Raw genomic sequence first — 23,766 nt, 5'->3', positions numbered from 1 at the left:
CTACTGCTTTTTGCCATTTCAGTGCTTCTTTGTTGCAGCAGTAATAATGTATGGGAATGAAACCCAGTATCTGGGGATGCCAAGAAGTAGAACTGGCATACTCTCATAGTCAACATGCCCAGTGGGGGAGCCATTGGAATGATCCTTCAGATAAAGAAATACAAGGTTTGTAACCCAAACACTTAAAACATTGTAATTCTCATATTTGTCAGAAAACACCATGGAACTTGCTGCAAAATAAAGACAAAAAAAAATCTCAATGTGGAAGCAAACACTGTGCTAATCTTAGTACTGCTGTACACTTGGACTCGCACCCAATAGCACCAGCATTCTGCTCCCTATTTAAGGAAGGGGTGGGAAACATTTTTATTTAGTTAAACCAGGAGTGGAAGACATGCAATACTCTGGACGGAGTTGGACTGCAACAGTCGTTGAATCCTCATCTATCAACAGCAATCTCAGGTGTTGGACACTTGCCTGTTATGACCGGGGGAAAAGTAGTATGCATTTAAAAAAAGAGAAAGAAACAACCCTGCCCCCTTAAGGCCGTTTCATGTATCATGCTTGTTTGGGAAGGTAACAGCACTTTCTACACTCCTGTTCACCTGGGATTTTGCCTCATGGGATTCAGCCCAATTTCAGGCAGATGGGTGAAGCACTGCTGCAGTTAGGTATCTCCATTCTGTCCATCTGACTGTTCCTTCAGGTAATGAGAGCCACGCTGCCCAATCTCATAGCAATACCATTTATTTGCAGGTACTCTGGGCTAGGAAATGTCTCGAGCGCCAGGACTTTGGCTGGAACTACACCCCTGCAATAAACCTGGGAAAATGTATTTGCTGTGGGCTAACCGCAAACAGATGTGACCCTAGTTGGAATACATGCCAAGAGTTGCAGCTCTTTTTTTTCTGTGTTTTAATCCATAGTCCCTACAGTTGCCATCAGGGGTTGGGCATGAGAGCACATGACAGGAACATCATGCCCCATCCCTAGCCCCCTCTTTAAAAACAAAAAGGGCCATAAGTGCGTCTTCGGATGTGTGAGTTTAAATACATTTTTTTTAAAAAAAGAATGTCCTCCCTATGTGCACACAGGGGCACAAAAGGGGAAAATGGCAGTGGAGAGAGAAATAAGGGGGTGGGGGAGGAAAGAAGAAAGCTGGGGAAGGAGCCTGCAATCAGCAGGGAAAAGCAGTCATCTTGTATCACCCCATACTGTAGCGTACCTATAAAACCTATAGAGCAGAAAAGAACTAGATTGTGTGCCATTTTGAAATGTAGGACAATTCAACACCATGTGCTACAACAGGAGTTACTGTGGATTTGTTACTCTTTTTTTCTTAAATAGGAGACTGTAGTTCCGCCTTTTGACTTTAAGCACGGGAACGGGGAGGAGGAGACCTTGGTCAGCTCCAGAGTTCACTTTAGCTACAACTAGAACTGGAACTTATCTCATTGCTGTAGTATGACTAAATGTGGAAAAGCCATATCCAGACAGGATAAACTCTTTTTTTAAAACTCCCAGGAGCCCCCAAACAGCATGACTGCTGAGGTATTCTAGACTTTAGTCTAGAGAATTATTTTACCTCCTTCTCTATCCTTACCCTACAATCCATGAATGATACTTTTTCCAAATTGGGCCCTTCTCTCTCTCCCCCTCCCCCCACGGACTGACTTTTTGATGTTTTGTTAGTAAGCCATGACTAGAATCTGCCCATTGACTCAATGGGTCTTGGGTGAGCAAACTCCTCCTTCCAACTTCCTAGGCTAAGCAGCAGCAGGTCAGCCCTCAACGGCCTCAATAGCCCACTGTAATAAGCCTTACAACGGGGAAGGAAAACTAGGGCCCTGCAGCTGCATGCCACCCAGCCCCCCTCCACCAAAACCAAAACATTCTGGAAGCAGCAGCTCCCCTTTTAAATAAGTCACAGAAACAGCACCACCCCATTTTCCAAAACTGGAGTGGGCTTCCAGTTTTAGCCACCGATGTGATCCTAGGCAGATCATGGGCTCCAGTTATGCAAAGTTGCCCACCCCTTGCAACGTTAAGCAGTGCCACTGGCCAGCTGCTTGAATTCCAAGAAGAATATTCTGAAAAGGAAAGCACGGATCCCTCTCCGTTTAAAATCTCCATCTGTTCCAAGGGTGAAAGATGCGTTAAACTAGCAAGATCCTGCTTCTGGGGCAAGTGAAAGGTCATTCCAGGTAAACGACAGTTTCGCTGTGCAACAGAAAAGAGTGCTTTATTAGTTTATCATTGTATGAGAGCTACATGAGAATGGCTACTGGAGTAAAAAAAAATTAAACTGCATATAATCAAAAGCAAGCATGTTAAGAGATTGCTAAACACAGTGAAGCCTCAATACCTATGCCTGTTTTGATTTTACATTTTTCTCCCTTCAAATAAGTGTCCCTTATAGCACCTTTCTAACTCTTCTGTACCCTTTGCCAACTGAGCTTAGCAGCATAGAAAGGAAGGCAAGTCTGAGACAGAATTTCCTTAAAGAAACATGTAGACTTTATTCAATTCTAGTGTGAATTTATTCAGCTGGTAGACTATACTGCTAGGTAGAAATGAACAAAGCTTCAATAACTCCAGGAGCTCTAGCTTTTTTTTAAAAATGTAATTTTTTTCACACCCTGAATGTGAGTGATCTGAACTTCTCTGTCAATACTTTATTTCAATAGTGGAAGAAGGAGGAAGGGGATACAAAGAGTACTCTTTAAAACTGGGGTAAGCAGAATACCTCAAGCTTGTGACCTCACTCTTTTTAATACTAGAACCTCAAAATTCACGAATCAAATCCTGGCACAAAGACGTATTTAAAATGTTGAGATCTTGCATCCAGGATTTTTTAAAAAAATTAGTTCATTTTTGTCTTGTTTTTTGTTTTTCCAGAGTACCAGATTGGAAAGGAAGTCATGATCCTCGTACAAATAAACTACATTCCTGGTCCAAATTTCTTCAGCTCAGTGATATAATTTGAGATTGGTTGGGGTGGTGGTGTAATCTGCTACTACTGTTGTTACTGCATAATTGGAAATCAATTATCTTTGCTGAAATCTACCAGCAGCTTCAAATCTACCTTCTCATCATCCTCTTTTTTCAACTATTAAGTACAGAAAGATTAACATACTGATAATAAAATCCCCACGTATTGTGCTCTCCCTTTGTAACAATATTCTACTAGCACTTATATTAGAAGCAGCTCATTGATCAGATACCAATGATCAACATAGCACTCTCATCTCTAATGTAACGGCAGAGGGTTTATGGTAAGAGCGTTTCACAGTCGTCATCACTGGTTAGTAGCACTCGTAGTGCGCTGAAGTCAAGAAGCCTACTTTGAGTAGCTAATTTAATTTGACGCTAAAATACATCTGAAGAACTCTTCTCACGGTCTCCACATATTTATCATCCGGTGGAGGCTTCCTCTGGCTTCCTGGCTCCAGAAACTTCTTAATGGTGGGAATGTTACTCATCCTTTCTTTAAAAGCCTAAAATGGTGAAGAGAAGGAAGAACACAAGACAGAAATCGAGCGGGCAGGTAAAATTACAATTAAAGTAACAAGTGCTACTCTGAATTCATTTCAGTAACACCTGTTGTCTATAAAATCATTTGTTGTGATGGCACATCAAGTCAGCCAGCCAGTCTCCAGAGGGTCAGTGGACATGAGGACTAGGGGATTGTGGGAATTCTACTTTAAAACAGTACCTTTTCCAAGCTCTGACCCAGAGTGTGCATGGAGAATCAGGAGTAGGGTTACCAGGTCCCTTTTTGTCTATCTGTATGGAACATCCACTTCTACATCAGGGGAACAACGTGGCTTTTCCAGTCTACCCTAGATTTATGTATGTCCTCTGTTCCAATGGGATGTTTCATGTTGGAATTTTCTTTAGCATATAAACTGAACATATTAAAACTGTATACTGCAACTCCCAGAATTGCTGGGAGAATTGCAGAATTTCACCTAGGTGCCTGTGAAATTCTAGGAACTGTTGTCCAAAAATGTCCATATTACTATATGATAGCCAAGGGTCTTATCATCAAGGGGTTCCTTGTATCAAATATAACTGGGCAAGTTGTTCATCTGCATTCGAAATTTGGGATTCGCAACAAAGGAGAAGGGACCTGCCCAAGCTACAGAGTATCACAGCTACATTGATCTTTTCAGAAAGTGTTTCCCCACCTGCCCCCACTCCATGCTTTTCAGATCTTAAATGGAGGAACTCTTTTTCTACTACAACTGTTTCTGTATTTTGGGTTTTTTGTTATTAAAAAAATAGGGCTCTAAAGAAACTTCACTAATGTTTTAGCCAGTTTTATAAGGAGCTTCTTCATAGGGAAACTAGTCAAACACCTGAAGGTGTGGAGCCGTGTGTGACTTACCAAGGTTTAAACTGAATTAAATGGGACTTAGTTCAGAGTAGACCTTTTCAGGCCTGCACCCTCAAACTTCTGCAATAATGCACACATTTTATACACTAAGTTTCTACAGAAATCCATTTGGTTTTCATCTCTAGAAAGAATGGGGAATAAGTTTTTTTGAAAGGAATAAAATAAGTTAAGTTGAATGTGGTTTTTTTCTCCCCACATACCTGCAATTGAGGAAACGCAATCAGAACATCAGAAGATTTTTCCTCCACCATTAAAATAGCCTCCACGAGGTGCACATCTGCCCAGCTCATTTGGTTTCCAACAAGGAAATCTTGCCCACGATCCTTTAGCACCTACAACAACATACCAGGGCAGGTGAAACTCTTTAAGAAAAAACAATGAGGTTTGAGGTCCCCCCGCCAAGTTCTCCCCAATGCAACCACTAGGTAGGGAACCACAACACCCAGCATCAAGGCCTAGGGAAACTGTAGGAAAGGGTGCGGCCAGTTCTACAGTATGTAGAAAGGCATGCAGTGACCGTGGCGCTTACTTTAAAGTTACTATTCATGAAAGCACTATGCTAGTCATCTCTACACAAAGCAGAGGGGAAGCACCCAGAGAAAGGCAACCTCATCTGTCATTTATATTACAGTAAATTAGGGCTTCAGCCATCCATCACAAAGAAATGGAGTGAAGACAGCAGGTTTCTCAAGCAGCAGCAGAATGGACGGTGTTCCTTGATACTGAGACAGTGGATCCCATTATGCACTCAGGTTTTCCCATGTGAGAGCAGTGAAACACATAACCCTGTTTATAACCTGAGGTGGTCCAGGCTGTGCTTAGAATCTCCTGACTTTGATCTCCTAACCAACCAACCCCCCCCCCCCCCCCCCGCATCTGAATATGCTGAATGAAGAGATCAGGTCTTCATTTTGATACAAAGGCAGCAAAGGAACACCCTTCATTACCAGTCGTGTCATAAGACCAACAACATGGGTTGTTATGGGTGAAGAGGAGGTCAATGGGCTACAATAAACATGATTTAAACCGCTATGGGTGCAGGCAGATTCCACAAGATCACGGCATAATATGAATTCAAAAGTGTAATGTATGCAAAAAATTAGTGGTGTGGACCTGCATATACACATATCACAGGACACAGATGTGTGTGGCACAGGGCCTGATTCGCCCAGTTCTGATGGAAGTCACCATCACCTCCCAAGTGATGGAACAAAATGCACCAATCCAGTCCAGCCCCCTTTTTGTGACTGTGTCTGCTGAAGGAAAGAAGAGCACTATCTTGTTCTTTTTCTTGGCCCAGTCCTGATATTCAAACTTTTCAAGACACATCTTTTATTTTCCATGCATAACATTTTAAGACATGCACACACTTCTAAAAGCATGTAAAGTGGCCCAGACAATAAGATTCTTCCATCTGCTACAGCACGACGAGTAGGCAACCTAGGGCCCTCAAGAGGCTAGTGGACTTCCAACTCCCATCAAACCTCAAACTGGCTCTGCTGGGAATTACCATCAACACCCTAGTGAAGGCCACCCATTTCCCCCACCTCGCTCTACATGAACACGTTACTCATACCTTTTCATACACAGGGAAGTATCTTTTTGTTGCTCTGTCAGTGATGTTGGCAAGTTGTTTCTCCTTATCCTCAGGGCTCAGGAAAGGGTACAGTGTGATTAACCCCATTAAGTCCGTTGTTCCTTCCACATACATGTCAATTCTGAGGAGTTACACACACAAACACATAGCTGTCTTATTTGTGACATTATTAACCAGCTCACAGGTATATAAATACATATTGTTACATACAGCTATGACCTCACCTGTCTGTCACTGCTAAAGCTGTGAGTCATCTACCAATGGTGTGACATAGGGTGGGACATAAGGGGTGGAGCTGTTGTATAAATGGGAGTGAATGTGTGTGAGAGAGTTTAGATACGGACAGATAGGGACTGATAGGGCTTTGTTAGGGTTTAGAGAGGAGTTAGGAGATCTGTGATATATTGTGAGAGTCTGTGTATGCTAGTGCCTTTATTATAGTGATTGAATTATTATTTAATTATAAGTGATTTATCATTCTTTTTATTTGTACCCAATAAACCTGAGTTTTTATTTTGAATCATATATGGGCCTGAAGCTACTTATTTGAGGGAATGGTTGGTGGCAGTGGAAAAGAAGAGTGATTTAGAGTGACATAGCAACCCCCTTTGTGAGGTAGAGGGAGGCCGTTACACATATCACTTAAAAGTTTTGTCGTCTTCTTGCTGTGGGCTGGTATACATGGGGAAAAGCACCTACCATGCTATTTGGAGGTCAGCACTATCATGCCAGCCATTTGGCATTACAAAATATTCTCTGTGCTGTTAAAAATGGTCAGGAAAAAAGGCCAAAAATGTCTATAGAATGTGATGTGGGGGAAAATCTCAATCCCAAGCTGCACGGCAAGTCTAAAACTGCACACCAGAATTGGTTCTGTCTGCAGATTTGTAGAATCTTCTCTCAATGGAAAGATTAAATTGTCTTTGGGAGGCAGCCAGTGCCTGTACTCCCTGCGGTTGCTGCCTAGAGTCAGTCATCCGTATTTCCAAAGAGGAAACATGTACCTGCCATGGGGTCACAGTCAGACACGACTTAACGACTAAACATCAAGAACTAAATGAGTTTCACCAGAGCACAGGTTGCTGTTCTCTGAAGATGCCGGCCATAGAGACTCGCGAAACGTCAGGAAGAACAACCTTCGGAACACGGCCAAAGAGCCCGAAAAACCCACAACAACCATGAGTTTCATGGACTTGCCACAAGGCAGAGGTTACATGTATCTTTTAAAATTTCCCCAGACCACCAAGTGGAAAGGCAGGTTTGTTGTTTCAATGCCTTAAAGTAGGGATGAACAAGTACTGGGAACTCATTATGCATTTGCAGTAGTCCTTCCATTTTATAACAAGCCAAATTCCAATTTGGGAAGGGTATGAAGATGGCGTTCCTGAGGAGGCATGAGTAAGGGCTTCGGACACCAAGGCCAGATGCAACTCTTTATCAGTTTGGAGAATATTCCTCCCAAGATGGGCCCTGTTATTCCTCAGCAACAAGGTCCAACACTGCTCCTAAGCTTTTTAACAGCCCAAGACGTAAGGTGAAGGCAGATCTATGTCAACCTTCCATGTCTCTGGATGACATGCAACAGTTTTGCCAGAGTATATGATTCCCTCATGCTTAATTATAGCACCAACTAAATTACTTGCTGATTCCTACCCTAATAATCAAGGAATTTCAGAGCAGAAGGGAAAAAAAACATGTGGAAAGTCCATGAACCTCATTTAGTTCTTGTTTAGTCGTTGTGTCCGAGTCTTCGTGACCCCATGGACCAGAGCACGCCAGGCCCTCCTGTCTTCCACTGCCTCCCGGAGTTGGGTCAAATTCATGTTGGTAGCTTTGGTGACACTGTCCAAACATTTTGTCCTCCGGCGTCCCCTTCTCCTCTTGTCCTCACACTTTCCCAACATCAGGGTCTTTTCCAGGGAGTCTTCTCTTCTCATGAGATGGCCAAAGTATTGGAGCCTCAGCTTCAGGATCTGTCCTTCCAGTGAGCACTCAGGGCTGAATTCCTTCAGAATGGATAGGTTTGTTTTCCTTGCAGTCCAGGGGACTCTCAAGAGCCTCCTCCAGCACAATTCAAAAGCATCAATTCTTTGGCGGTCAGCTTTCTTTATGGTCCAGCTCTCGCTTTCATACATTGCTACTCAAAAAACCATCACTTTGACTATGCAGACTTTTGTCGTATTGCTGATGTCTCTGCTTTTAAGATGCTGTCAAGGTTTATCATCGCTTTCCTCCCAAGAAGCAAGGGTCTTTTAATTCTGGGGCTGCTATCACCATTTGCAGTGATCATGGAGCCCAAGAAGGTAAAATCTGTCATTGCCTCCATATCTTCCCCTTCTATTTCCCAGGAGGTGATGGGACCAGTGGCCATGATCTTAATTTTTTTGATGTTAAGCTACAGACTGGTTTTTGTTTTTTTTTGTTTTTGCGCTCTCCTCTTTCACTTTCATTAAGAGGTTCTTTAATTCCTCCTCACTTTCTGGCATCAGAGTGGTATCATCTGCATATCGGAGGTTGTTGATATTTCTTCCAGCAATCTTAATTCCATTTTGGGATTCCTCCAGTCCAGCCTTTCTCATGATGTATTCTGCATATAAATTAAATAAGCAGGGAGACAATATACAGCCTTGGTGTACTCCTTTCTCAATTTTGAACTAATCAGTTGTTCCATATCCAGTTCTAACTGTTGCTTTCTGTCCCACGTATAGGTTTCTCAGGAGATAGATAAGGTGGTGAAGCACTCCCTTTTATTTAAGAACGTGCCATAGTTTGCTGTGGTCCACACAGTCAAAGGCTTTTGTGTAGTCAATGAAGCAGAAGTAGATATTTTTCTGGAACTGTCTGGCTTTCTCCATAATCCAGCTCATATTAGCAATTTCATCTCTAGTTCCTCTGCCCCTTCAGAATCCAGCTTGTACTTCTGAGAGTTCTTGGTCCACATACTGCTGAAGCCTACCTTGTAGGATTTTGAGCATAACCTGGCTAGCGTGTGAAATGAGTGCAATTGTACAGTAGTTGGAGCATTCTTTGGCACTGCCCTTCTTTGGGATTGGGATCTTTTCCAATCCTCTGGCCACTGCTGAATTTCCAAACTTGCTGGCATACTCAGTGTAGCATCTTAACAGAGTCATCTTTTAAGATTTTAAATAATTTGACTGGAATGCGATCACCTCCACTGGCCTTGTTGTTAGCCAGGCTTTCTCCAGGATGTCTGGCTCAAGGTCAGCAGCCACACGATCTGGGTTGTCTGGGACATCCAGATCTTTCTGGTATAATTCATCTGTGTATTCGTGGTGATGACAGAGGAGGAGATGGTTGGGCAGTGTCATCAAAGAGACCAACATGAATTTGACCAAACTCCAGGAGGCAGTGGAAGACAGGAGGGCCTGGCGTGCTCTGGTCCATGGGGTCATGAAGAGTTGGACACAACTTAACAACTAAACAACAACAAATTCTTGCCACTTCTTCTTGATGTCTTCTGCTTCTGTTAAGTTCCTTCCATTTTTGTCCTTTATCATGTCCATCTTTGCACAAAATATTCCTTTAACATCTCCAGTTTTCTTGAACAGATCTCTGGTTTTTCCTTTTCTGTTATTTTCCTCTATTTCTTTGCACTCTTCATTCAAGAAGGCCCTCTTGTCTCTCCTTGCTATTCTTTGGAAGTCTGCATTCAATTTTCTGTAACTTTCCCTATCTCCCTTGCATTTTGTTTTCCTTCTCTTCTCTGCTATTTGTAAGGCCTCATTGGGACAGCCACTTTGCTTTCTTGCATTTCCTTTTCTTTGGCATGTATTCAGGTCAAATGCCTGGGCTCTGGGATCAGACATCTCTTACTCTAAAACACTACTGAGGCATTCATCTGAACAAATAAAAGGCTATTCATGATGTGGAAGTGGGGATTCATGCAAGTTCAGAACATCTTCCAGTTGAATTCCAAGTGGTGAGGACACTGAGAGGCAGATGCCCTGAATGGCTCACCACCTAGAAATCTATTAGAAGACTCTGTTGGCATGGTCAGTTATAGAGAGTTCTTGTGATCAAGAACCTGAGAAGGCAAGGTTGCAGATCACAAGAGCATGATAACTGTGTTCAGCCAGACACTCAGACTGAAATCCAGTAGTAGTACAGAATGAGAGCAGGCATGCAGAATGGGTGGGGAGTCAGCGAGTCCACTCCTCCACAAGTTCGACTGACTCAATGGGCCTACTCCAGTTGCAATTTGCTACTGAATTTCAGAATTGTCTTCAGACCTGTGTACATGACTGACTTCTAGGTGTTAGAGATGTATGGCAGCAGAGCATACATGCATATCTTTGCATCACAATAAATTTAGCTCTACATGTGAGAAAGCTGTAAGTGAACATTCTGTGCACTAGCTTCTTGCCCATCTTTCTTGCAGTTCTAGTGGGAAACAAAGCAGATCCCACATGCCTGAAATCTGTCCACCTCTGGAATGGATAATACTCTGCACTACAAGGAAAAAGTGATAACCAGGACTCTGACTATCTCTAGCAAATACAAAACATATCTGTTGCAGTACAAGGCTCTCTCCTTCAGGTCCTTCCCATGGAGATTGTATTTTCCCGCGATGTAGTTGAGAATGGCTCGAGTCTGCACCATCTTCATCCCATCAATTTCTACCATGGGCACTTGCTGGAACAGAAGGGATCCCTCTTTTAAAACAATCAAAATGGGGGAGGGAAAAAATAAAAGAATGATTAGCATATCTAGTTAGATTAGTTAAGATATCAAGAAATCTATTTCCACCCTGGAACTGAAATATTAAATAACTCCTTATTGTCTTGTTAGTGATCAGAAGAACTACTGAAACACTGTTATGAGGACATAGTTCACTATAATAGCATGGAGTCTGATACTTGTAAAAAGCAAACTAGTACAATATATTGATCACTCAGAAGGAAAAAGGGCAGTTTTAGCATGTTTACAGACATCTAGCAACACTGTTTGAGAAAACTGAAATAGTACTGCTCAGCTAACAGCAACAGCGTTAAGACACATTTAACAAACCATCTCTTGGTCTTCTTCCTCATACAATCGCTGGAGCCCACTTCACAGGTAACAGAAAAGAACATGCCCTACATTTCCAGTGTTGCCGTTGAGGTGTTTTCTGCATCATGCCATTGAGCTCTACATTTATCCAATAAATAAGGGGAATCCATTTCTCAACCTTTCAACTATTACATACAGAATTTGTATGGCTGATGTGTTTCCTGTCCTCCATATTCATTTATAACCAAGAATGGCCTAAGACCTCCAGATGTTGAACTCTGTCATCATCCTCATCCACATATGACCACTGATGGGAAGTGGAGCTCAACAACAAAGAGAGGACTGCACTATGCTACTTGTTGTCAAAGGAAGTGGCAATTTCTGTTTATTGCTATTGATCCAAACCGGGAATGTTGACAACACCAATGGCAGCAGCCCAGATGGTCTGCAAGATAACCTCCTCTGCTCACTACTATTCACTAAGTGACATTATGCAAGGGAAAATCCCAGAAGCCAAGTTCTTTTTTTTAATCAGTTAACCACTTCTCACCCAAACACAAAGCAATTGTCACGGCTGTTTTTCAAGAAGTGTGAATGGCAGTGAGCAGAAGAGGGGATCCTGTAGACCATCTTGACTGCTGCCATTGGGTTATCAACATTCAGGTTACCCTTTGCTATGTAAAACTTGACATCTTTTTCTTGCTGGCAATCTGGGCATGATATTGTGCAGCAATATGGGGCCTTTTTTTTGGCTTTTTGAATCATGGCTACAAAAGCACACTATCTAGTCATAAACCAGAGTTTGTTTGGGGTTTTTTCCCGAAGAAATGAATCTATACAATGCTGACACAAAGAAGCAGGACCCATTAACTCAAAATCTTGATCAGAGAGTGACTAACTAAAACCAAAGCCACCTTTCCACACAAACCATAACGACAGTAACAGTTTCATCAACATGGCGAGGTGGCAGATGAGAATCAGGGAAGTGTGACTCTGCTGGGCATTTTGAAAAATAAGCACAAACAACCCAAATGTCATCAGAGACTTGCTAGGCATTCCCTGCCCACAGATCCAGATATGTACACACTGTATTTGGTTATCAAGAAGGTATGGTAATTTACCAAGCAAAAGAACTCTTTTCTTTAGTGCATAAAGATGGAATAATCTTAACAATCAAAGTCTGAATCATTCCTTATCATTAAATGACTGTAAGATGTGTGTGACCAGACGGTGCCCACATATATGTTTAGATACTGCTTATTAACAATGTTGGTACACCAAATAGTAATGAGCAGTTTCGTGAGCAGCTTACACAGAATATACAAATTTCATCAGGTGGGTGCACAGTTGCTTGCAGAATCATACTCAGAGTATGACGATTAATGGCTCCTTCTCAAACTGGGAGAGGTAACAAGTGGGGTACCTCAGGGCTCAGTCCTGGGCTTGGTGCTCTTCAACAGTTATTAATGACTTGAATGAGGAAGTGCAGGGAATAATTAAATTTTTGGATGACAGAAAATTGGGTGGGACAGCTAAAACCCAGGAAGACAGAAACAAACTTCAAAAAGGTCTTGACAGGCTCAAGCACTGGGCTGAGAACAACAGAATGCAATTTAACAGGGATAAGTGCAAAGTTGTACACTTGTGGGAGGAAAAAACTACAATAAATGCACAGTCACAAGATGGGGGATACTTGACTCGGTAATACTATGAGTGAGAAGGATCTTGGAATTGTTGTAGATCACAAGCTGAATATAAGCCAACAGTGTAATGGGGCTGTAAAAAAGGCCAATGCTATTTTAGGTTGCACTGACTGAAGCATAGTCTCGTTCCCCTCTATTTGGCACTGGTTAGGACTCATCTACCAGCATGGATTTGGCCAAATTCTGGGAGGCAGTGGAAGACAGGAGGGCCTGACATGCTCTGGTCCATGGGGTCACGAAAAGTCGGACACGACTTAAACAACAACAAGGCCTCATCTTAGGTTCTGTGTCAAGTTCGGGAGACCACAAATTAAAAAGGATGCCAACAAATGGGAGCAAGTTCACAGGAGGGCAAGAAAGATGATCAGGGGACTGGAATCCAAGCCCTCTGAGGAAAGACTGAAAGAACTGGGCACGTTTAACCTTCCATGGGCTGGAGAAAAGAGCTTCAGGGAGCTGAGCAGACAAAAATCAGACCCTAAGGCTAATAAATTCCTCCACCAGATCTGTATCCTTTCTTCTTCACAGAAGGACAGTTTAACATCCAAGTCATTTATATTCCTGCTACTTCATAACATTCGTGAGGTTGCGCTGGGGATGCCAAGCAATGAGCTGTTTTTAAGTATATATCTGCTTGAAATACAAAGCTACAATTCTTTTCCTCTGTTGCTCAAGAATCCTGCTTTCCTTTGTTCCTGCTCATGCTGAAATCTTGTTTGATACATCATGTCCTAAATGGCCAAATATTTGCCATTTTATCAGAGACTTACCTTGAAGTAGCTTCTCATATTGCTCTCTGGTCTCCAAATACTCCTCTTCAAACTACAGGATGGAAACACATGTGAAGAATTGTTTGTGAGCTCTAGACCTCAAACTGTTATCAACACGGATCCAAGGACAGGCATCCTTTAGACTTTAAATGGCCACATTTAAGCAACCGATATTTCAAAACACAAATGACCATCTCTTATCTAGGGATTAGCATTTCTGAATCAGATTTCTAAAGTCAGTGAACAGCAAATAAAGTTGGCTCCTTTCTTCACATCCAGTGAGATGGCCTTTCCTCCTGTACTCTGTTTTGATACCAAGTACATTTTTGCCTGAATTATTATATGTAACAATTGCACAATAGTAGTGGGGGAAAGCCACCAACAGGAAATAAAAGAAGTGTCATCTGCAGTCACACAAGGGCCTTGAAATCTGATTATTTGCCCTTTGTTCTGAACAAAGTATTTTCAAATAAGACTTGGGGCTGGCAGTCTAAAAGGTAATGAACACATTGGCTAAATACTGACAATCAGATATACATGGTCTAGGGCAACAAGGCAAAGATATGTTAAATACACTGATGGAGAATGGTGATGAGGAACTGCTCAGGGTCAGCCGAGTTCTACAGCCTGGATGTGGCCCTAGACAATTTCATGTGGCCTTAAAGGGCTCTATCACACAACCTATTGTGGTATAACAAGAGGAACAGGCTGCTTGTGTGCAGGTATTCCACTCTTGAATTTCGGTTGAGACACGCTCCCCACAACCATGCACTCCCGCATGCGATAAGAATCTGGCTAACAATTTAACTCACAGAGAAAATAAAATGTTTTTCAGAATTCCCTGGGCCCTCTGGAATTTCTTGTTTTGCGATTCCTGCATGCATGGGCATACAATCTTCCTGGAAAAACCAATGCAACCCTCAACACCCAACAACATTATATTCCCTGTCAGCCAACAGACCTCCACACCAGCTGCTGCCAACAGCCATCGTATTGACTCCATTTTGCCTCTTCCATCAAAGTAATACAGTTTGGGCTTTCCAGCCATGATTTCACAGTTACTTGGTCTCCTGCATGAACACAAGACAAAAAGGCAGAAGTTTTAACCTACCTGCCATAACAACAGGCAGTGTAATAAAATGATCCCATCAAAATATTTTATCAAATACAGTATATACCTGAAATCCAGCTGTGTTCATTAATTTACACAGATGGGGAAACCTAATGTTCTCATGGATTTTATTACACCATTTAACAGAGAAAGTAAGAACAATAATCAAGTTAGAAATTAACTACACTATTTCTAATTCAATGGTAACACTGACAGTATTTTACATTCTGTCATATTTCAAAAATCCACCAAAACAATATCACCATTCCCCTATTATGAATGGAAAAAAAAAACAACCAACAAGGACAGATAGTAATCCACCTAGAGGCTAATGACAGACCCCAAGCAGCAGTTGGAAGCAAGGCTTCCCTGTGGAGGGCTATTTTTCTCATCTCTTTACCTTCTTTTGTCAGAAAAAGGAGGACATGCTGTTGGGCTATTGTCCCCATCAACCCTGAGCATTAGTCATGGTGGCTTGAGCTGCTGTGACATCAACATCGAAAGGGCTACGAATCCTTCACCCTTTTTATCACCACCTTGGTTTCAGCTTATAAACCCTATCCTTGTAGCATTAAGTGAAGTCATACATTACCTACAGCAAGTCAAAAACACAAATACTTTGTGCTATGTGTATACAATACACCTAGCATCTAGAGAGCCTTGATCTTTAAGGAGGCACCCTAAACAAAGGGGCCTCAAAATGAGAGAGTGAGAGAGAGATTTACGGAGAGGAAGTGTACAAAATATGTTTATCATGCCTTCCCTGGGCTCCAGATACCTGCATATAAAAATGTACAATAGAAAAATTAAAAGAGTACAACTGGGATACGACCCTGAAGAGTGTGGCTTCCAGATGGGTTGAGAGCGCTGGAACAGGGCATATAAATCTTATAGGTAAAGGTCAAGGTTCCCCTTGACATTTTTTTTTAGTCCAGTCGTCTCCAACTCTAGGAAGCGGTGCTCATCCCGTTTTTCAAGCCAGCGCTTGTCCAAAGACAGTTTCCATTGCCACGTGGCCAGCGTGACTAGGGAGCACCGTTTTACCTTCCCACCGAGGTGGTACCTATTTATCTACTCGCATTTACATGCTTTCGAACTGCTAGGTTGGCGAGGAGCTGGGACAAAGTGACGGGAACTCACTCCGTCGCGTGGATTCGATCTTACGACTGCTGGTCTTCTGACCCTGCAGCACAGAGGCTTCTGCTGTTTAGCCCAAAGCACCTACACTAAATTAGGAGAAGTGTGGGTAAGGACTTATTTCCTGTGTTAAAAAACCATGTGTGACACTACATCCAAATGATAGAGTAACACTAATCTTAAAGCTGAATCAGGGTTTTTGTTCACTTCAATAAACCACACTTTCAACCAACCATGGTTTGGACACAGAGACAACGCAGTTTGTTTAAACCTATAAATAGATGCTCCCAGTTTCTTCCCGGTAGTAGAGTACAGTCTCCAGTCTTGTTCCCATCCTTTAGCTCAAATTTGTGCCTCTGAGTTAGAGCTTTGGTGTATCTCCCCTATCAATGCCATCTCTCCTCAACAAACAGCAACTCTTCCAGGATTCAAGGCAAAGATCTTTTGCAACCCTGTTTGCACAAGGACTACTGATTCAGGTCAGAGGCTATGTTGCAACCCTTTGCACAGGGATTGATACCAGTACTTTTTGCACACAAAACATGTCCTTCGGCTGCTGTCTTGGGGCATCTTACTTGGAAGACCTGTGGCACTTCTTCAGCTGAGAAGGAGGCTGGAATTTGTATCTATGGCCCCACAGGCAAAACTACTGCCACTAAACCTTTGTGACTCATGGGGATAACATCTTAACAACTTTACCCAGGCTCTGCTGCCATCTGTAACAATAAAAGTGGTTGCGAGTCTGTCTGAACCATGGCTCCAAGACCATGAAACCTAGACACGTGAAGGTTGACAAGCTTATTAAACAGGCCCCTAAAATTATTGGCCACAGCTAGGCTTACTTGATTTGTAACATGCTGATAAATTTTAATGTATTCAGCTATGGCTACACATCTGAAGCCTTTAACCAGCATATGGGTTTGCAAATCAGCACGTGTAGATCCGTGAGTTTTGGACTACAACTTCCAGAAGTCCTCAGGCAGTACAGCCACTGGAGTGTGGGAGCTGTAGTCCAAAAAAGCACACAAACCTTTACACCTCTGCTTGCAGTCAGTACATTCTGAAGCCTGGAGAGTAAGAAGTGGTCTAATTTCCCTCTAGGCAGCATTCCCCCAGGAATGGAGATGGCAGATTCCTTCCTCAGGGGCTGTAGGGGTGCGTTCCTACCAACCATGCCTAGCGTTCTGATTGCTTCATTTCAATATAACACAAAGTCTCCTTTGCTGTTGCATAATTTGCTGCAAGGCTTTGCCTGTATTTAGCAAGGGCTACTCCCACTTGTGGGGAAGCCAAATACTTTCACCAGTTGAAAATAAAGCATTGGTCTTTTCCCTCCTGGAGAGGCTAATACAAGATCCTTTCTTTATTTATTTCTACCAACTCAGTTCTGGGATTGCAAGAGACAAGCAACATAATAAACAATTCACTGAAGCCAAATTCATCACATTCTTGGATGCAAAAAGTATCTACTCTATTCGTTTCTCTAGTTTTCAGCGACAGGAGTCTGGGGAAATTTTGTGCTGGCACCGAAACAATGGCCCACAGTTTTCAGCACTGCTCTGTCCCTTAATAAGCAAGGAAAACACAACTTATGAATAACCCTGAAGATAGCCACACCGCTAGGAACAACTACTCATTACTTAACACACATACACAAAACAAAGAAAACAACAGAGTCACCAGGTTTTGACTGTTCACTGATGACCCAGAAATGTGGATGAAAGCTAGCGAACTGCTCACCACACAATTCTTCTCCCCCCATTTTCTTTTTTTGAAGGAGTGTAGTTGCTGGGTAGGGGAGAGGGAAGGAAAAGAATTAAGAGATGACTCCCAACATGAAAATGGAAGAGAGTGAAATTCTGTCATAGTAGCAAATTAACATTACAATCCCACTGGAGCAAGAAAAAACGAGTGAATATTTGGAATGAAGACTGGCTGGGAGAAGGAAAATAGGGTTGCCCTTCCACCTGAACAACACAATTTTCACTGATGACTTTTGAATAAGCATGATGGCATTAAGCAACACACTGAGAAGCTATGGGCTTGGATCCAAATGGCACACCCAAATGAGATATAATCAATGGGATTTATGAAAGTGTTAACTTGCTATCAGCTATTGGTTCTATGGGTCTACTCTAGTTGAGATAACTGGATTTACTGGCGTACTGGGTGATACGCATTGTGGTGCAGAGAATGGTGTATCAGATTAGGACTTAGGAGCTCTGGGTTCAAATCCCAGCTGGGGCACAAAAACTTACTGAATGTGTAGGTGTGGAATTGGTAAAACAACTCCTTCAATAGCTCGCTTACCTTGAAAGCCCTATTGGAGTTGCTTGTCGGTTCTAACTTGACAGCACATAACACACACATACAGTTCCTTGGGGGGGGAATGTTCTTTCAGTGCAAGTGGGCTGAGTAATATACTTTTACAAACGGCCAGCCAGACCATTGTCAGCTCTATCTACCTTTCTCTTCTTGGCTTTTGACGTGATGGTGCCAGTATTTAAAATCATGCAGCTATTTGTTACAAATCACAAGGGAAAAGGAGGGCAAATATCCAGATGCATTCCACACAGGTGATAATAATTTTGCTTCCCCTGACGTCTGAACACTCTTAAGTTTCTCAAAAAAGAAAAGGACACTCACCGTGGCACAGGGGAGTCCCCACTCCTTCCAAATGTTAGACTAGTGACTATTATAGAACTCAACAAGTGACACAAAGTTGTCATCGATATCCCTCCCTGACAATCCTGTTGCTCTCTTCTGCTTCCTATGAAACTTGTATGCTTTAACCCCACCACCGGAAGGTATAAACCTCATCAAAAGCAGACTGCTTGCTATCTTGTTTCAACCAGCCCAAATTAAGAATAAAAAACTCCACTTAGTAAACTCAAGTTTAGGCATGTAAAACAGAAGTCATGCATCTTAGCAGCAACTAGCCTTTCTCTGAGGCACAAGAAGCCTTAGCTTCTCCCACAGAAGAAACTTCTTGTGGACCTTCTCCCCAGTTTCTTCTTCTCCTTTCTTGTTCCTAGTGAAAGCTTATCGTTGCCTTTACTCTCTTCAGAGCATCACAGAAAACAAGGACAGGCATTGTAACTTTCTTCCCCAATCCCTCAATTCCCATCACATCTGATGGCTGTGTTTCTGAGGGTCTGCACTTAGCTATACAGTATATGCATTTTAAATGGCAGCACTGTGAGCCCAATCATAACTTTTATTTCACCAACGGGAGCATTTAAGTCAATTCTGACTTAATGGCACATAAAAACACACACAGAGAGACATTTCCTTTGGGGGAAAACAGAAAACATGTTACTTCTTTATATCTGTGAAGATTCTCAGTCAATCCAGGTATGGTTATCTGGAAGTTGAGTCATGGCAACTGGACCTCTTTCTAGTTCAGCGTATTCAGACCAGGGGGAAGTGAAACCAAGGTGGAGGATGTATCAGGGGTCTCCTACCAACTCTCCTCAGACTGAAGAAGCTGCTTAGATGAGTAGTGAAAAGTTTCAACCTAAGAAGAAAGAAGTCCAGTTGCCACGACTCAACTTATTTATTTATTTGATTTTTACCCCGCCCCTCTAGACCATGTCAACTTCCAGATGCTACCTCTTCTAAAACTGCTACTCACAGGGTACAGATGGCACCCCTACCCCATTTTTGTAGCCCTCTAAAGGGGTCCTGCTGCTAATGCTATCACTTTTAATTTATCAGGGTGGGGCCAACAACACTTCTGTCGTGGTCACCCCATGTACAACTCATTTCAGAATGAAAACAAGGTGCACAGAGAGTGCACCTCTTGCCTGAGAGCCAATGAGCTCACCTGGAAGCTTCCAGATTCCCAAATAAAGGCCATAATTCTTGTTTTCATGAGTAAAATAGCTTTTGTCTCCCTGGAACTCTTGGAATTTTGGATTGGGGGTGGGAGGGTCACTGAAAATGCTTCCCACAAACCAACAGCCTGTTCTCCTTTGCACCAAGGGGCCGCTTACTTCTCTTATTTCAGCTGGGGCTGCACCCTGAACACAACCCCACGACCGGATCTGGGCGAAGCCTCCCGGGGAGCGCAAGGCCGAGGCTTCGGAAGCACCTGGGCTGGAAGCCCACGATCTGCGAGCACCACATAAGGCGCCCCGAGAGAGGCTGCCTTTCGCTACAACCGGCGCCCCCCCCCCCCAAAAAAAGGAAAGGGAACCGCGGCGGCCACCTCCCGAAAGGAGGTGAAAGTCTCACCGGATGGAGGTTCACGACAGTGCCCGGTGTAATCGACACCCCCACCCCAGACATTCATGTTTTCTCATTTAAAGCGCCATGACATTCACACGCACGAGTTTCCCGTGCAAAAGCTGCAACGCAAAGCGAGTTAAAATGCAAAACGCAAAGGAACCCAGGATAAATACTAGCGCCGTTTTTACTCCCCCGTTTACAACGCCTGCAAAACTCCTCTAATAATCATCCGATTCCCTCCCCATTAAAAAATATCTGATCTTGCTCCACACACACACTTTCCTAAAGATCTAAAACTGATTTACCAGAGTATCCACAGACTCTCCTTCTCCCCCTTTTGACTCTGTATCAACTTGGGAAAGTTTGGGCTGTGGACTACAGAACCCACCACCTCGCAGGGTCAGTGCTGTCTTAAAAACATGACCATACGGAGGTCTGAAAGGGCTCCGTCCTGTCCCCCCCCACGCCACCCCACCACCGCTGGCTCCCGAACGCACCTCCCCAGCGGCTCCTCGCCCAACACTTGCGAGTCGACGGCGCAGGCACTCGAGTGGGAATGAGCCCCGCCTCCCCTCCAGTTTTGAGCCGAGAGAAAAGGGGGCGGGAACGAGGTGCGCAAGAACCAGCCAGTCATGAAAGGCTTAATTTGCGTTTTGCTCAAAGGCTCCTGGGAAGGTGTATGGGACTGAGGGGGGAGAAAAAATAGCGTTTCTAGATGAAATCAACTAGTAGTTATAATTTTTCTTTTTTGGGTACAGCATTCCAACGAGCATACAAATAACAACTCTTGTCACCATAACATGGACATTTACTGACATGAGAGGTTTAAATAACTATGGAGGCAGCCTCTTATAGTTGGATGTGAGGGCGATCTGGCTGCGACATCTGTCACCCCATTGATCGCCAGGGTTGATTCGGCTGATCTGGCTGGCTAGGCGGGTGTCCCCTTCCTCCCTCACCGCTCCATGTGCGTCCCTCCCGAAGCTGCGCGCTCGGTGGAAGAGGACGACCATCCCAGATAGAAGGAGTGTACCGTTCTTCGGTCAAGGGTATACGATAGCTGCGCTCCCCTGCTAGAACCTCCAAACAAGCTCAAGGTCCATTTGTAGGAGAACGTAGGGTAGTCAAGCTTCCAAGACTCCAGACACATCCAAGTAAGGCGCTGCACGTGGCAGTTTGCCATTCTTTTTCTCTCTTCCTTCCCCTAAGAGGCCCCTTTTTCAAGTTGTTTTTTAACATTCATTTAAACGGGTGTCAGTTTCTTTTGAATAAGAGACAAAATAGAGGGGAGAGCAGTGTGAGTAAATGAAATGCAAAACAAATGTACAAGACAAACATTTAATCCAGAACCATTGGGTAGTAGTGATGGTCCTGGAGACACAATCGTAAGCATGATAAGGACCATTTTAAGCCTTCCCTCAGTGACTGGCTGCTGAGCAGGGTTTTTTAATGGATTGTCCTATCTGCTGCATTGAACATTTATTTATTTATTTTATTTTATTTTATTTAACTTATATGCAGCCCACTTAACCCAAAGGTCTCTGGGCGGCTTACAGCAATTAAAATACAATTAAATGATAAAACAATTAAAATACAACATGTTTTGGAGTTGCTGATGATTTACAGTATTGCATTTATTTCATTATTTTCATATTGTATACTCACTGTTCTGAGCTTTAAATATGGTCTTTTAATTATGTAAGTCACCTTGGGAGTATAAAAATATTTCAAATAAACAATGGGTTTGCATTTAGTTCCTTCAAGAACTTGAAAATGTATTTATATCATTCTTTGAGGACTGGAAACATGTCCCTATTGCCTACACATTTGCATGCCTCAGGAAAAAAAATATATAACTGACTAAGATGCCTATTTTTACACCACAAAGTACTGTGCTATTGTCTCACTCTCAGTGTGCATCTGAGTCATGAACAGTCATAGATTAGCAGGGCAGTGAGCATACAGTAGGTCTTGCCTGCACCTGGCCTTTAAAGATGACTGAAGCATCTCAACATGAACAGGATTCCAGCAGTAGCCCAGCTGCTCTTTGCATGCACCAGCAGCCTCAGTGCCTAAAATGGTTCATTCCAGTTTCTTTAAACTGGATGGCAGCACACTTCATACTTGTATGCTTAACAAATACATTCTATTTGCATTAATATATTTTGCCTTTGCAAATAAACAAATACAGTCCATCAGAAAATATCAAAAACTGCTCATTTATCAAAAGGGACATAACTGAGCTGGCCAGGTGAAGGACAATGTAATAATGGTTGATACTGAATGACAGAAGGATCATTGTTGCTATCTTGACTATGGAGAGTTCAGGGAAGAAATTGTCCTAAAATTCAGTTGTTTTTTATCAAGCCAACACAGAAATTTCGAGGGGTGCTTCATCTTAATATAATGTCTGGATTTGGCACTTTGTTTAGAGCTGAAAATGGCTGCCTGGTTAATAAAGCAAAGAATTATCAGCAGGGGCTTCTAGCAAATAAAATGAAACCAACCAAGTCTAGTCTAATGTACTAGTCTGCATTAAAACTGGTGTAAGGGATGTTCAGTTTTCCGTTACTGTGGAGAAAACCAGTTAACGTTACTGCCATGGCTTGTTACAATGAATGGAATGTAGATGAACACCATCTACATTATAGGAGCATCTAATTTTTGACATCAATGTTAATAATTTATTTCTTTTTCTTTTCACTAGTTTTTTTAATTTTCACTCATCATAAACTGGTAGTAGGCATCCTTCAGTCTCGAAAGACTATGGTAGCGTGCTCTGTATGGAGGACTTGGAACAGCGTCTAGTGTGGCTGAGAAGGCCAATTCGAGAGTTACAATCTCTTCCACACTGAAGACAAATCCAATCTGTCCCCTGTCCAGCTCCCTGGTTTTGCTTCCTTTGTGACTTCCTCTTTGCCTCGGCCTGCTGGACAAGGGTCTCTTCAAATTGGGAGAGGCCGTGATGTACCGCCTGCCTCCAGGCTGAACGATCAGATGTCAAGGTTTCTCATCTGTTGAGGTCTATTCCTAAGGCCTTCAGATCCCGCTTGCAGATATCCTTGTATCGCAGCTGTGGTCTCCCTCTGGGGCGATTTCCCTGCACTAATTCTCCATACAGGAGATCCTTTGGAATCTGACCATCAGCCATTCTCACAACGTGCCCAAGCCAGCGTAGACGTCGCTGTTTCAGTAATGTATGCATGCTGAAAATTCCAGCTCGTTCTAGGACTACTCTATTTGGAACTCTGTCCTGCCAGGTGATACCAAAAATCCGTCGGAGGCAACGCATATGGAAGGTGTTCAGCTTCCTCTCCTGCCGGGCACAAAGTGTCCAGGTCTCACTGCAGTATAGGAGTGTGCTCAGGACACAGGCTCTATAGACCTGGATCTTGGTATGTGTTGTCAGTTTCTTATTGAGCCATACTCTCTTTGTGAGTCTAGAGAACATCATAAACTGGTGGTCTCTAAAACAGTATGGCATTTAGCACATTATATGCAGGGGAAATATAGACTCGGTGGCACTTCCTTCTGAGTAAATCGGCGCAATAAGGCAAAATACTAACTGCCTAATAGTCATTTTAGTTAGAGGTTGCATGGAATTGAATGTTGTTGTGTGCCATCACTGCTGACTGTATGGCAATCCTCTGAATGAGTTACTTCCAGTATGGGAACAATATTTAATCAATCATATAATTATCAATAAGCACATGGCATGCTTGGCCTGATATTAAAAGCAATTGTATCAACCCGTTTAGAAATTATCTTTGTGTTAGCAAGATCGTGGTTTTGTCAGGAAAAATTAAGCA

General features: G+C 42.8%; 1 protein-coding gene across 2 annotated transcripts; it reads right to left on the bottom strand.

The window, feature by feature from the left end:
- Positions 1-2,215: 2,215 nt before the first annotated feature.
- On the bottom strand, positions 2,216-20,846 carry LOC110090242 (glutathione S-transferase 3). 2 transcript variants are annotated; one of them, XM_020813830.3, is made up of 7 exons: positions 20,455-20,846; positions 14,441-14,549; positions 13,480-13,531; positions 10,537-10,669; positions 5,976-6,117; positions 4,600-4,731; positions 2,216-3,497 (listed from the first exon to the last, which is right to left on the bottom strand). In XM_020813830.3, the coding sequence occupies exons 1-7, from the start codon at positions 20,589-20,591 to the stop codon at positions 3,354-3,356; spliced, it is 849 nt and encodes a 282-aa protein (XP_020669489.3). In that variant the 5' UTR covers positions 20,592-20,846; the 3' UTR covers positions 2,216-3,353. The 2 variants fall into 2 exon arrangements, with proteins under 2 accessions (XP_020669489.3, XP_078242665.1); XM_078386539.1 differs by lacking the exon at positions 20,455-20,846 and adding an exon at positions 20,263-20,436.
- Positions 20,847-23,766: the final 2,920 nt, after the last annotated feature.

This window comes from Pogona vitticeps, chromosome 1 (genome assembly GCF_051106095.1).
Source record: "Pogona vitticeps strain Pit_001003342236 chromosome 1, PviZW2.1, whole genome shotgun sequence".
Classification (NCBI taxonomy): Eukaryota; Metazoa; Chordata; class Lepidosauria; order Squamata; family Agamidae; genus Pogona; species Pogona vitticeps.
The sequence above is the reverse complement of the archived record's forward strand: the minus strand, read 5'-3'. Positions and strand labels throughout refer to the sequence as shown.